This window comes from Callithrix jacchus, chromosome 6 (assembly GCF_049354715.1).
Source record: "Callithrix jacchus isolate 240 chromosome 6, calJac240_pri, whole genome shotgun sequence".
NCBI lineage: Eukaryota > Metazoa > Chordata > Mammalia > Primates > Cebidae > Callithrix > Callithrix jacchus.
The window spans coordinates 26664349-26678151 of NC_133507.1; the positions used below are offsets into that span (position 1 = coordinate 26664349).

A 13803-nucleotide genomic window follows, 5' to 3' on the forward strand; every position below is an offset into this window, starting at 1 on the left:
GCTTCTGCCTGGCTTCCTCATCGGGGAGGGGAGTGGAAGTGACAGCCTCCTGATGGCTTAGAAATGTGGAGGACGTATTGTGTTCTGGACAGGGCCAGCCATATGAATGACATCTCTTGATTTGAACCATCCCTACCTACACCTATGGGCACCCCCTTGAGGTGGGGCAAAGTAGGATCTTGACATATGACTAGCCCTTGGGAATAAGACCGTGGAAGTAAGGCAGACACGGGGTGATTTCATCATTCTTATTATCCCTAAGCAACTGGTTCTCTTAGGTTATCCTTAGATAACATTATCCTTAGATAAAATGAAGCCCGCTTTAATAGATAATGAAAGGCAAGATGATGACATCCTTTGCGTGTTTACTATAATATGGCAACATTTTCCAAACCAGAGTCAATGTCCTCGGCTCTAGGTGAACCCCTTCCAAGCAATGCAAAAGACATTCCAAACGTGACAATTAAGACAGGTCTTTATTTCTCTGACAGTGACTTCTTGAAGTGCACATTTAATAAATAAATAGAAAATATATCTTTGTTCATAGTGATGCCTACAAGAAATGTTTACATACAAACACTCTATACATCTAACTTCCGAAAAAGGACCAGCTATTTCGGCAACAGGTAAAAGACAAGCATTTCAGAGGAGCATTGCTTTCCTTAAAGACCTAACTCACTTACATCTTACAAATAACAAGGAGAATAGTTTTCTAAGCAGTAAGAAAATTGCTACCAAGAAAATGCCGCGATATTGGCTCTTGGTGAATGGTTTAGGAAAAGTTTTATGTACAGATCCCGTACTGTGAAACATATGTACAACTCTGAGAACTTTCAAATAGAATCTTTTTTAAAATGAACTGAGCCAAAGACATTCAACATTCCTGGCCACCTGAAAGTGATCACATCCTAAGTGGTTCACAGTGTGAGACCCTTGCTTTAAAAGAGTGAAAACTCAACAAAACCGTGGACAAGAAGGACATGAGGTCATCGGAACTCTCCTCTCTGGCACCGCTAATCTCCCTGGAAGAGGTCTTTCCTGTGATTCTGGCCTTTGAAGTGGCCATATCTTTAAAAGCAGAGTACAATGGTCACTTCCCAGCAGCTGAAAGATGTTTGGTGGGAAAGACCTCCCTGGTAGTCGGCTCCCACCTGGGCAATGGACTCTTGGACCGAGTCTGATGTGTGCAGCTGGGTGGAGGGAGCCAGGCAGGCCCTCTTTGAAGGAAAGAGTTTGTGGTTGGGGCAGGAAAGGGGATAAACATAGTTCATCATCACAAGACCCAGGGAGACCCCATCGCCTTGTGCAAGAGTATAAACCACAGAGAGTTCTCCCTCTTCCAGGAGCTCTTTGGGCTCTAAGGTGGGCTAGGGAGCGAGAAGGGCATTTAGCACCCAGATGGACTGGGTGGACCCAACAGCTGTTCAGACACCCAAGATCAGCCAAATTGGCTCGCCAGAAACATGGCTGGCCCTACCCCATCTGCTGGGCCGCACCTGTAGAGCTGCAGAGACAGGAGAGCTGGCAGCCGCTGTGTACCCCGGCTGGGCTGACAGGTAGTGGGCAAAGTGAAGGCCACAGGGACCACCAACACCAAGGGGTTTGTGTGTTCGGGGAGCAGGAGGAAGACAGTGGCTCATTGTCATTCTACTCTAATTGTTTTCTTTCCTTCGAGGGGACTTGTCCCCATTTCCAGAAGCTGCTTCAGGAGCCCCTGGGCACTCTGGGGCTGACTGTTGAGGCAGTGTGGTGTGGCAGCAAGGGCTGGGGTGGGGCTCCCCGGGCCCTCCCCTGGCCGTGTTGTTCTTTCCCATCTCGGGGGCTCATTTTCCCCATCTGCTAAAATGAAGGCTTTGGGCTAGGTATTTTCAGTATTTCCAGCTCTGAAATCCCAGGCTGAGGGAGTGTAAGCACATCTAGGGTCTCCTGGAGCCCCCACTGCTCAGTCCCCGGGATGAAGAGCAGATGAGGCCCCAAGGCAGGAGCTCACTTCCTTGAACTTCACTGTACTCTCTCGGAGTCAGAGGCAGGGCTGCCGGGGAACGCATTCCTCAGTGCTCTGGGCATAAGCTGTGAAGCCCATTGCTCCCTCTGACCACACTTTATCATGAGTGGGCCGACGAGGAGTGGGCAAAGGGCAACGCTGCAGTCACCAGCGGAAGCAGGGAGGGCCCAATCCCTCCCCGACCCACCCCAGAGGCTACCTCTCCCCCCACCAAAATGCCCCCAGCCTTCATTGCTGTAAGTGAGAAGCCTTCCTGACCCTCCCCTCTGAGATGGCACTGGTCTCTGTTTTACCTCTGTGTGATTTCTCTGTCTGGCGTTGCAGTGCACATGGACCTGACTGCAGGCCCCTCGATCTAGGCATTCATTCTCACCTCTCCATCCTGTGTGCCCTGGGGCACCCAGCATCGTGGCTAGCAGAGGAAAAGAATGTTTTCCTCTACTGTTGGGTTTCAGGTACCATGTGAAATGCTGCAGATTTCAGGACTCTCACAGCTACAAGGGCCTTTGGGAGTCATCTAGTCCAAATCCCAGCCTGCCACCCAGTCTCCTGAAAGGTGGACACGGCCAGAGGCGGGGCTTGCCTCTTCCCCGAGGGTAGCCAGTTCCGCCTCAGCTCCTAATCCTGTGAGGCTGGCACTTGCCTACAGGAGTAAAGATTTCCTCAAGGCCAAGGCTTTCTCTACATTCACCACCCTCACTTGTCTGCTGCAGACCATGGGGATCTGCAAATGACCCGCCCTCCAGGCTACCTCCTAGCTGGGTAGGGGATCCTGGCAAGGTGTATCTTTGCTGTCCGCAAAACCTAGGTCTCCTGATATGGTCCCCACACCCCACTGAAGAGTCACAGATAGGAGAGAAGCACCCAAGAGGCTGCAGAGAAGTGAAGGTTTCCAGCACCGCCACAGGGGCTGCAGGTAGACACTTGAGTGGGGGCAGGTGGCAGCACCAGGGTCTCTAATATCCTTCCCTTGGCCCATCAGGGCTAATACATGGTCTTCCCAGGCAGCTGCTGGTAGGGGCTGGGGAACTCAGCCATCCCCCAGTGGTCTGCTGCCAAGAGTCAGCATCATAGTCCACCATGAGGTGGCACCGGGCGGCAGCTGTCCTCACAGCTTCTTCTTCTTCACCACAGGAATGGGCACAACTTGGAAGATTTTGGCCTTGTGATCCTCAGTGTCCAGAGTCACCCAGATGGGCCGGAAGCTGCCTTTGAAGCCAACAAATGCCATTTGCTCTGAAAAGCAATGATGAGCTTCCTGAGCAAACGCCCTATGAGAGGACGGCTGCCCCGCCCTGTTCCAGGGCTCCCATCACCAGCCCCTGCCTGCACCAGGTAAGGTACCCCCCAGCCACACTGCACTGTGACCCCCTGGGAAGAGCTCTGTGTTCAGCTACTGCTGGTACCTGACATGTGTTTGTATGGGGCATGCAGGGGCTCACCCGAGCCTCATGACTAGACAGGGCGATGGCCTTGCTATAGACAGGGGAGCCATGCATAGCAGGAAATGGGGCAAAATGTGAGGGAGGAGACTTCCTAGGAACCTGCCTACCTTCGAGCTGCCCCTCTAGGATCACCAGCAAGTCCCTGCCCTTCTCTAAAGCCCAGTGTTCCCATCCATCAAATGATGGCATTTATCTACAAGATCTCCTTCCACTCTCTATCACTCTGTGGCTTTGAAAGAGTTCTGAGAGAAGGAATTTGACCAAGAGTGTGGAGCCAAGGTGCAGCCCGAATGAGAACTCGAAGCCCCTGAACCCCACACAGCACCTCCACCTTGCAGTTCAGAACTTGTCCATCCAAGGGACATGGGGATCCACATCCACACTCAGTTCATCCTGGCAGGGAACGTGCATTTATCACCGCCGGGAAAGTGCCATTCAACTCAGGTCCCTTTACATGCATCAGCTTTTGGCAGCCAGGGTCTTAATGTGAAAGACAGAGGCTCCGAAATGATTCCAGGACTTGGCTGGAAAGGCTCCTTCTCTTTTCGTATGTTTTCCTTTAGCGGGTTGAGGGGTGTGCATTGCTTCTGGTTTTTCTCCTCACCCCATAGATGGGCTTCTGATTTTGGTATTTTCCGTAGTGAGGATGGCATCTAACTAAACAGCCCAGCTTTGGGTTAAGAAGATTAGGATCCAAATCCTAACCTTAAACAAGTGGCCTGGCTGTGAAATTCTCGGTGTTTTCATCTTAGGTGGAAATAGTAGTACCTGCTGCACAAGTTATTAACGAGTGAGTGAGATACTTACGCTCTGCAAAGCGCAGGGCTAACCTACATAGCATGGTCATGGTCATGGTCATACTGCCCGTGGAGCTGCTCTGCCTCCCACACAGCCTCCCTGAGGACTCTCCCTGAACCTAGTTTGTTTGATGATAATGGGTGCCATGCTTCTGTGTCCCTCCTGGATGGCTTCTTCCAGCCCAGCCAGCAAGCCTGTACTAGGCTTCACCACCGGAGAGCTGCCTGGCCTTGGACAAGCCACGTAGATCCTCTGGGTTCTAATTTTCTTTTCAGCTACCTATCAGAGGAACACATAAGAGTTTTGCAAGCTGCCAAGGACCGTCCATATGCTGGGCATCAGGTGGGATGCTGAGAAAGATGCAGGACCCCTGGCCAGTCTGAATAGCAGGAACTGTGTAGGAGGGCTAGACTAAGCCACTTTTCTTACAATACTTTTGTTGGATAAAGGGCCACCTTCCAAGCAAATGAGTGAACAACTCTAGCAATTTTCTTTCAGTGTCTGCCAGCAAGTTATAATACATTTGCTGCAGTTCAGGGTGGGAAACAGGTGGCATCTTCCCGTCCATTCCAGTAGACCACTGGTTGTATAGGGGATTCTGAGGTTGTACCCAATTAGTACAAAGCATATTCTCAACTCAGCAAAAGAGGAAAGCAACGTCCATGCCAGCCATTTGCCTTCTCTGGTTTTGGGGTCAATTTAATCCCCAGTTCAAACCCTTACCTTTCAACTTGAGACCCCTGTCTGCCCCAAGCTTTTCCAGCACTCTGGTCCACGGGCCTCTGGAGATGTATCTTCCCTTTGATACCATGAGCACTATGGAACTGTATGAGAAGAAACCGATTAGACCGGAGAGAGACTGCAAATTGGAGCAAGTGGGCATGGGGAGGGATGCTGGGTTGTGCATGGTGGGACTGGACTTGGCAGTGCCCAGATGTCTGGCCAGAAATTCAGGAAAGGGCAGCCTCTCCTGTGTGCCGAGCTGACCGGCTCTTTCCGTGTGATGACAGACATCCTGAGCTCCCTCCCACGCATCTGGCCACAGTTGGTGCCCATGGCCTTCTCCAAGCCTGGAGTCTGCTTGTGGCCTTTACATGTCTCTCTCCAGACAAAGGAGAGGGTATAAGTGGAGTACAGCGTGCCGGGGCTCGGCACGCAGGACTTCAATATGCATTTCTTCCCTTGAATGCTGTCAACCCTGGTTAGGTAGGACCAGATCGAAGTGGTGATGGAGAAAGGAAGGAGAAAGGGATGAGAAAGAGAAGAGGTGAGGGGAGGAGGAGGGAAGTATCTGTCATATAAAGCCATCCAGGAGCGCCTGAAGGTTCTAGAAACCAGCTGCATTTGGCATCACCTGGGATTTCATTAGAACCACAGAATTCCTCCACTGCAGACTTTCTGAATCAGAATCTGCCTTTTTGCAGGATCTCCAGGTGATTGTGTATATGTTAAAGCTCGAGAAGCCCCATGCTAGAGGATTTCTCTTGGAGCCCATCTTTCTTTTGCTGTCTTCTTTTGATGGACACAGGCTGAGTGTAGTCCAGAGCCAGCCTCCTTTGAGCTGCAGGAAGAGCATGGCCAGGTTTGAAGTCTTTCTGGGGAGAACATGTCCTTACCATGATACTTGGGTTGTACCAAGAGCTCAGATTGACCTCTCATGTTCATGTCACCCCTCTCTGGTCAGGCAAGACAAGGTTACTGCCTCGATTTTGCAAACGGGGATATTGAAGCAAATAGTTATCAAGTATCTCAGAGGACCTACCAAAGGGAAATATGCTTGAAAGAGGCAGAGGTTTGGAGCAACGTGCGTGCCCAGCCTGAAGGTCCCAAATTGCAAAAGTTTGACTTGGAATTAAGGAGTGTCTACTCCCTGTCAGGGGATGTATTCAGTCCAAAGTGCTGGGAAAACAGCTGTCACAGTGGCAGACTCAGCACGCCAGGCCAGACAGGAGGACGTGGGCACCTCCCCTGGGACTAGCAACGGGGCAGAAGCTCAGTGGGCATCCACTTCGTATCTCAAAGGAACTCTGTAACCATAGACCACAGTCCGGACATGGAAAAACTGTGCAGGAATCTGGAACCCGTTGTTACCCCCATTTGTGTTCCCCTGGGAGCAGCAGGAAAGATCTTAAGATGCAAAGGGCTTGTGTGTAATAAGGATAGATGGGAAGGGAGCTGGGGCTGCCTCAGGCCCTGGAGGAAGGCTGGAGAGGGAGGCCCAAAGCGTGGTGGGGAGCGGCCCCTTAGGCAGAGAGGGCTCATCGCAAACACAGTCTCCACTCTAGATTCAGGATCTGTTCTCAGGAGGAGCTTTCTACGTTGTTTCATTTCAGAACAAAAGCTAATGGTCCTTTGTTAAAGGTGCTGAGGAATTACCAAAGGTTGTTGCTAAGGAGAGGGGATACAGGTTTTCCCTACATTTAAGAGTTCAAACCAGCAGGCAATATGGAGGATGGGTGGGAGTTGGGGGAACTGGAAGGGGGGGCCAGTTAGGAGACTGTGCCAACGGTGCCGGTGATGAGCAGCAAAGGCCTGGGCGGAGCAGCAGGAGAGAGGATGCTGTGGAGGGAACCAGCAGGCGAGCTATAATGCAGGTGGAATTGACAGGGTGTGATGATAGCTTGTGGAGGAAAGAGAGGAGCCAAACGGAATGCCCAGATTCTCGTCTAACTAACTATCAGGGTGGGTGGTGATGATTTGATCAAAACTGAAGGAATAGGATGAGTGGCTGGTTTAGGGAGGTTGAACATTTTAAAAGGCTGAGAATGCAGTTCCTTATAAGACGTCCAGGTGGCGTTCTCCAAGTAGCAGTTGGGTCAGTGTCTGGCGCGCAGGAAAGAGATCCAGGCTGGAGATAGTAGCCACCAGCACTTGGATCGTGTTGAAGGTGTGGGAGGGGATGAGATCACGCCGGGAGTGTAGTGCAGAGGAACAGGGCAGCCTTCCCATGTGCAGCGGGGCTGCCCCGTCAGCCTCCGCCTGACCTACATTCACAGCAGCCTGGCTCCAGCCCCAGAGTCCATAGGCGAGGAAGCTCTCGTCCAGCACCCATGATTTGTGGGTAGGTTGTAGAGACTGCCTGAGCTTTTCCAGACTGATCTGTGATGAGGGCCTTTGTGAGAGGGAGAGGGCCCTTGCCCAGGGGTCTGCCAATTCCAGAAACAGAGGCACAGACTCACTTGTCAGGGACAGCCGCCATGTAGTTGAAAAGCTGCCATGGTATGCCCTGCAGAATGGCGTTCCTGAAGCTCATGTGGCTCACCACACGCCCTTGGTGCCCATCAATCACCACCACCTGGATGCCATCCTCCGAGCTGGGGTACTTCTTCCCATCCACCTGCAGAGCCAGAACCACCCAGGTGTGAGGCGGGGTGCTGAAGCCCCAAGGTTCTCCTGCCCGGGGGGTTCCCAAGCAGACCCTGAAGGCAGAAGCCGCCTGTGCTGCTGTTCGAAGCATAAACTCCATTATCACTTCACTCCCTGTAGCCCTCAGTGGTGGGTGAAATAATGGCCCTGCAAAAGATATGTCCACCCGGAACCTGTGAAAGTGAACTTGTCTGGAAATAGAATCGTTGCAGATGGAATCAAGTTAAATATTATTTGATGAAACCATTTGGATTTTTAGTCCAGGTAGGTGCCCTTGCAAAAGAAAGGAAGGGGACAGGTGAGAGTCAGACACTCAAGAGAAGAGGCCACATAAAGACAGAGATTAATGTGTCTGCAAGCCGAGGAATGCCCAGGAATGCTGGCAGCCACCAGGAGTGAGAAGAGGCAGGGAACAGATTCTCCCCTGAGCCCCCTGAGGAAACCACCCCTACCAGCACCTTGCTCTTGGACTTCTGGCCTCCTGAACTATGAGAATAACTTTCTCTTGTTTAATGCAAGCCACCCAGTTTGTGGTAATTTGATACAGCAGCCCTGGACACAGTGTCACCTCTCAATGAGCAAACCCGAATCCTGCAGGGGCCAGAGGCGCTTACCTCGATGTAAGCGAAGTCATTCCAAAGGTGGAAGAAGTGCTGCTTGAAACTCTCCATCTTCACCTCCAAGAAGTGGTCCTTTGTTTTCTGGAAAACATCAACCCCAATGCAATTTTCAGGTTTGGGTGGTCATTCCCCTCCTCTTCCCGCATCCCCAGCCACAGGAGATGGTTTGTGGAGCTGAGTGGTGGACCTAATTGGATCTGGGCCAGATTGGGTGGCAGAGGGGTCCAGGCTTGCTGTCAGTCACTCACCAGCTGAGAACCAAAGAGCTTCTTGGGCATTGGCACGTCCACGACAGCTCTCTCTGCGAACCTGGGGTAGGCTGTGGCTGTGCAGTCACTGATGCCTGCGTTCTTTGGGATCAGAGCTTTAATCTTGATCCTCTCACAGCCTTTCATGGAGCAGAAAGCAAACCTCTCTCTCTCGTTCTGAGCTTTCAGCTTCAGGAACAGCAGCCTGCACACAGGGAGCATTGCTGGACGTTTGCCTGGGCACTCAGAACTGCTCCCTTCTCCTCCCTCCCACTGAGACATTTACCATAAGCTGGTCATAGCAGGTAGACCCAGAGGCGTTACAGAATGGAACCATGTCCACCTACCACAGGGTTGTATGTAGCTGGAGAAATAAGGAACAAATGCATTGAAGAAAAAGCCAATGAGAATGGCAGTTCTATTCTGAGCACATTTTATGTGCCATGCCGTGCACACATGGTAAATCGACAAATGTAATCCTCAAACGATCCTGTCCAGTAGGTACTATTGTCATCCTGAATTCTCAGATGGGGAAATGGTGGCTCAGAGAAGCAAAGTGACTTGCCCAGGACCACACAGCTGGGACGTAACAGAGCTAGGCTTTTCCATGCCCACATTGTGCCTGCTGAGGAAGTGTTCCGTCTTCCTTACTCTGCTTTTCTCCATTTATCCCAAACATCATTTTATAATTTATTAAACAGTCATTATTATTGTAAAGGAAGCTGACCCAGTGTTACAGGAAGTCAGATTGTAAGGAAAACACAGCACCCGCTTGGGATTCATTATTGCTCTTTTAGGGCAGAAAAGCCCTTTCAGGCTGAATCCCGCATCTGAAACGTGGGAAGAAATGATATGGGGTGTCTAGCACCCATCCTGCTCTGGCAAGCAAGCCTGCACTGAGCTCGGTCAGACTAGGCAGCTGGGTTTGCCCCACAATGCCATCACCCCAAACCTGTCCACACAGCTGCTCAGACCAGGGGCACACACTGGGTTCGAAGCGGGGCCATGATTGGCTACCCAGTAACCAAGAGCCTCGCTCTCATGGGACCCAGCAGGTCTTGGCCAGTACTGATTGGTGCTTGAACTAAAAGACCACATGGAGTTGGGGCTGACAAGCTTGTTGTGCCTGCTGAGGAATCGAGAGAGGAAGGCAGTTCGCAGCAAGTAGCTAAAACAAGAGGCCAAGCATGTGTGTGACGGTGGGGAGATGGGGAGATGGAGGGACGTGGGGGTGGGCAGGCCGCCTCCTCCCTGCTGGCTTTGCTGTTTCCACTGCCTGAGCCCTTGAGGCCCAGGTGGGTTTTTATGTCTTCAGGGCCCCTTGGTTTTCTCTCTGTAGCACCTCCACTTATTCTGAGCTTCCTTGAGTGGCTTTATGTTTCAAGCCATCCACATCAAGTGATCTCAGAATAAAGTAGAAACTGACTTACTGAGTTACAGAGGCTGCCTGCTCAGGGCTGAGAGCAGAGCAGCCCCATCTGCATTCCATGCCCTGCCTGTGGGGGATGCTGGGGAGGCAGGTAGTTTTGAGCAGCTTAGGAGGAAGGTAGTTCACTGCCACCCATGGTCACATCTCCCTAGAGGCTCCCAACATGATCCAAACCACTCCTGGGACCAAGGCACAGAAATGGGATTGGTCCTGAGGCTTCCACACAAAATTTAACAGTATTCAGGTTTCCTTGTTGCCATTATATATCAGATAATCTAAACCGGGAGGAACCTAAACGACCATCCAGCCCATGCTAGATAGCAGTTGCCTTCCCTAATCCTGACCTGCAACTTGGATGCATGCCAGCTGGCTGAACTGCAAGGCCCTGGGAGGCATGAAAGGGGCAGGGGCTGGGCATCTGCCAGCCCAGTGCTCAGACCCTGGCTATGACCAGGGAATGTGGCAGAGCAGCACTCCTGATGGCCGTGCACCTTAAATAACATACTTGTTTATAATTTAGTAAGAATCATTATAATAATTCACTGAGATGGTGTTAAGCAAACTTAGCTATCCAGAACACAGCTGTAATCAATTACCTTTTTTTTTTTTTTTTTTTGAGACAGTCTCCCTCTGTCGCCAGGCACCAGGCTGGAGTGCAGTGGCGTGATCTCGGCTCACTGAAACCTCTGCCTCCCAGGTTCAAGGAATTCTCCTGCCTCAGTCTCCCAAGTAGCTGGGACTATAGGTACCTGCCACCACGCCCAGCTAGTTTTTATATTTTTTAGTAGAGACAGGGTTTCACCGTATTGGCCAGGATGGACTCGATCTCTTGACCTTGTGATCTGCCCGCCTCATCCTCCCAAAGTGCTGGGATTACAGACATGAGCCGCCACACCCAGCCAACAGTATTTTTTAACTTGGAAAAATTGAGAGATGATTCAGAGCTTATATATTTCACACTTTGAAACCCCCCTTTTTAGCCGACTTATTTTAATTTTCCCCCTAATTATAGCAAGCTGGTTGTTAAGTATCCTAGTCCATAGATTATTAGAAGGTGGCTGCTAAGGGCAGGTGCTCTGAATGTAAGAAATAACAAATGCATAAGGCAGAAAGATGTTTGAAAGCCCAAGAGTTTGCAGCCCTTCTCCGTAGGAAACAGACTCCCTATAACCGAACTCCTAGTCCCTAAGAGCATGGCTGAATTGAAACACAACCTAATGGTCAGTAGGCATAGGGCCAGGCTAAGCTACCCACCAAAAGGTTGCCTTATGCAGCAAAATGTGCTTAAGGTGACAAGTGGACAAGCCTTAGATTTTTAAGACTTTGGTCAAAGAGGTTCAACGTATTTCGTGGAAGTTTCCATTTGAAAAATTCAATCTTTTGAACATTTCAGCACATGAGCTGAAAAGAAGAAAATATGCGCGGATGGTATCACAGGGACTTTACCTTATCAGCATCTGTTATTTTAATCATAATATTTCCTAGTGGTATGTGCAGCGTATCTCATGCTCCTCTTCTGGCTTTCATTTGGGAGGATTTTCCTAAATACTCCTGGCCCCTGGTCCCTCCCCTCATCCGCTTCTTCCCAGGGAAGTGAGTGTAGCATATAATTGGTTAGTTTTGGGTATTTGGCTCAGCCCGTAGAGCAGGGGTACTCTGGTCTGCCTTCCATGCTCTGAGGTTTGCGGGCTGGTCCCTATGTGGGGAGCCTGTAATTGCTCAGTGCTACCTGGGGCTGGAGAAATAAAACTGGGGATGATATTGGGAAGCTCTGTTCTCTAGCGGCTTTATCATCAGTGAAATGGATCGCTGCTTCCTCACCTGCCAGCGTGTCTGCTCCCAACCAGCTTAGAGCTTTTTTGGGAATTTTTAGTGCCCTTCCATCCCAACATTTTACTTATACTTTTGATTTTCAAATTTTAATTTGCCCTTAATTAAATTGATGGAGCCATAAATAAGATAGGTCACCTGTTATCAATTTCCTTATCATGGACTTCCAGATTAGAATAGAAAACTGGCCATGAAATGATCTTTGACCCTTACTCCTCACAGTTTACTATCAATAGCTTCATTGCTGTGAAGCTGGGTTGGCTTTTTTTTTTTATTTAAAAAGACGGCATTTCACCATGTTGGTCAGGCTGGTCTTGAACTCTCGACCTCAGGTGATCCGCCCGCCTTGGCCTCCAAAGTGCTTGGATTACAGGCGTGAGCCACCACGCCCAGCAGCATTCTTAAGATATTAGACTAAATTTCTTTTTAAGAGGGGGACCAAAGAACTCCCAGGAACAGATATTCTGTTTCCATTATATCTCTATTGAATAAATCCAGTGCAGGTTAGCAAAAGGGTGAGGGTTTTGAAGACAGATCTAGGCTGATATCTAGGATCCAGCTGGGTCAACTTTATGCTGCGTTCTCAGGAAGTCTCTCCTATTTTTCCTGTGACTTCTTTGCCCATCTCTTCTTCTTTTTTTTTTTAGATGGAGTCTCGCTGTGTCATCCAGGCTGGAGTGCAGTGGCGCTATCTTAGCTCACTGCGACCTCCGCCTCTCAGGTTCAAGTGATCCTCCTGCCTCAGCCACCTGAGTAGCTGGGATTACAGGTACGTGCCACCATGCTCAGCTAGCTTTTGTATTTTTAGTAGAGACGGAGTTTCACTATGTTGGCCAGGCTGGTTTCGAACTCCTGACCTTATGATCCACCCACCACAAGTCCCAGCTTGTAGTTGGGACTACAAGTACCCACCACCATGCCCAGCTAATTTTTGTACTTTTAGTAAAGATGGGGTTTCACCATGTTGGCCAGGATAGTCTTGATCTCCTGACCTCAAGATCCGCCCGCCTCGGCCTCCTGAAGTGCTGAAATTACAGGCGTGAGCTGCCATACCAAGCTGCTAATCTCTTAAACCTCTGCTCCAAGTGGGCTGTGAGGATTTGAGATAATGCACCATCTTTTCTGGATTCTAAGATTTACTACCTTCGCTTTTTTTCCTGAAATACGTAAATTCCCCCACAATTCACATGTATATTTAATAGAGTGTTTTACTTTTAAAGCTTAACAGCTTTAAAAATGTTGGCCAGGTGTGGTGGCTTATGCCGAGAAAAGTGTCTTACATTAACTGGCATTAACTACCTGGTTGTTCTTAGGATTGCTGGAAAGGCCAGGTGGACAAGATGAGGTCCAGCCGCTTTCCTGCAGCCACATGGCCAGCCACTCACCCTGAGTCCTCATCCCAGTAGTAGTGGCTCCTGCCAGGATAGCTCTGCTCCACTTTGTCCATCTGCAAGGTCCTCACGAAGATGCCCGTCTTGGACGTTTGCTTCAGCAGGCGATTGTGAACGTCTGAGACGATGGAGAAGGTGGTGCCTCGCGGGTAGCAGAGCCCCACTCGAATCCAGTCGCCCCTAGGATGGGAAGCAGAGTCAGGTTACAAGCAAGGGTGTCCTGGCCACAGGGCCTTTGGGGTATGCCTTGGAGAAGGAGACCAAAAAATCTCCACCAAATGACACCTCCATTTTCATATGGGAAATTCTGAAAGAAAATTTGCTGTTGTGATAACCAAGTTGCAGTGCTCAAGGAGAGAGTGAGAGACAGTGGCTGCCATGAGCAGAGTCTGAATGCTTTACTCATGTGTCTCCAGGGCCAACCCCCCGGGTGCTCCCTGTGGAAGTTTGGGAAAAAGACATTCTTTTTGTAGTGAAAGAGCAGAGGGTCCAAAGGACCTAGGCTCAGCCCCTTCTGGGTCCAGCTTGACTGCAGGGCCCATTTCATCTCTTCCATCTCATTTCCCACAACTGATAAATGTCTGTCTGTCTCACAGGAATACTGTGACAAGTAAATAAAATGCATAGAAAATATTGAATCTAAATATATGAAGCCCTATCCAGATGCCCTT

At 50.1% G+C, this 13803-nt stretch overlaps 1 protein-coding gene and 1 long non-coding RNA gene across 5 annotated transcripts in view; one reads left to right on the forward strand and one right to left on the reverse strand.

Moving 5' to 3' along the window:
• Positions 1-457: 457 nt before the first annotated feature.
• The window catches only part of CEMIP (cell migration inducing hyaluronidase 1), a 178189-nt gene continuing 164843 nt past the window's right edge, over positions 458-13803 (reverse strand). For all 4 annotated transcript variants that reach the window (XM_035303983.3, XM_054257295.2, XM_078326909.1 and 1 more), the window contains 6 exons: positions 13127-13312; positions 8483-8687; positions 8229-8315; positions 7428-7585; positions 4972-5072; positions 458-3241 (listed from right to left, as the gene is read on the reverse strand). In XM_035303983.3, coding sequence (XP_035159874.1) covers positions 3114-3241; positions 4972-5072; positions 7428-7585; positions 8229-8315; positions 8483-8687; positions 13127-13312 — 865 coding nt within the window. In that variant the 3' untranslated portion in view covers positions 458-3113. The remainder of the gene's footprint in view (positions 3242-4971; positions 5073-7427; positions 7586-8228; positions 8316-8482; positions 8688-13126; positions 13313-13803) is intronic.
• The window catches only part of LOC118154500 (uncharacterized), a 42019-nt gene continuing 31344 nt past the window's right edge, over positions 3129-13803 (forward strand). Inside the window, exons 1-2 of the long non-coding RNA XR_008482060.2 lie at positions 3129-3340; positions 12389-12510. This is a non-coding gene — a long non-coding RNA (uncharacterized LOC118154500). The remainder of the gene's footprint in view (positions 3341-12388; positions 12511-13803) is intronic.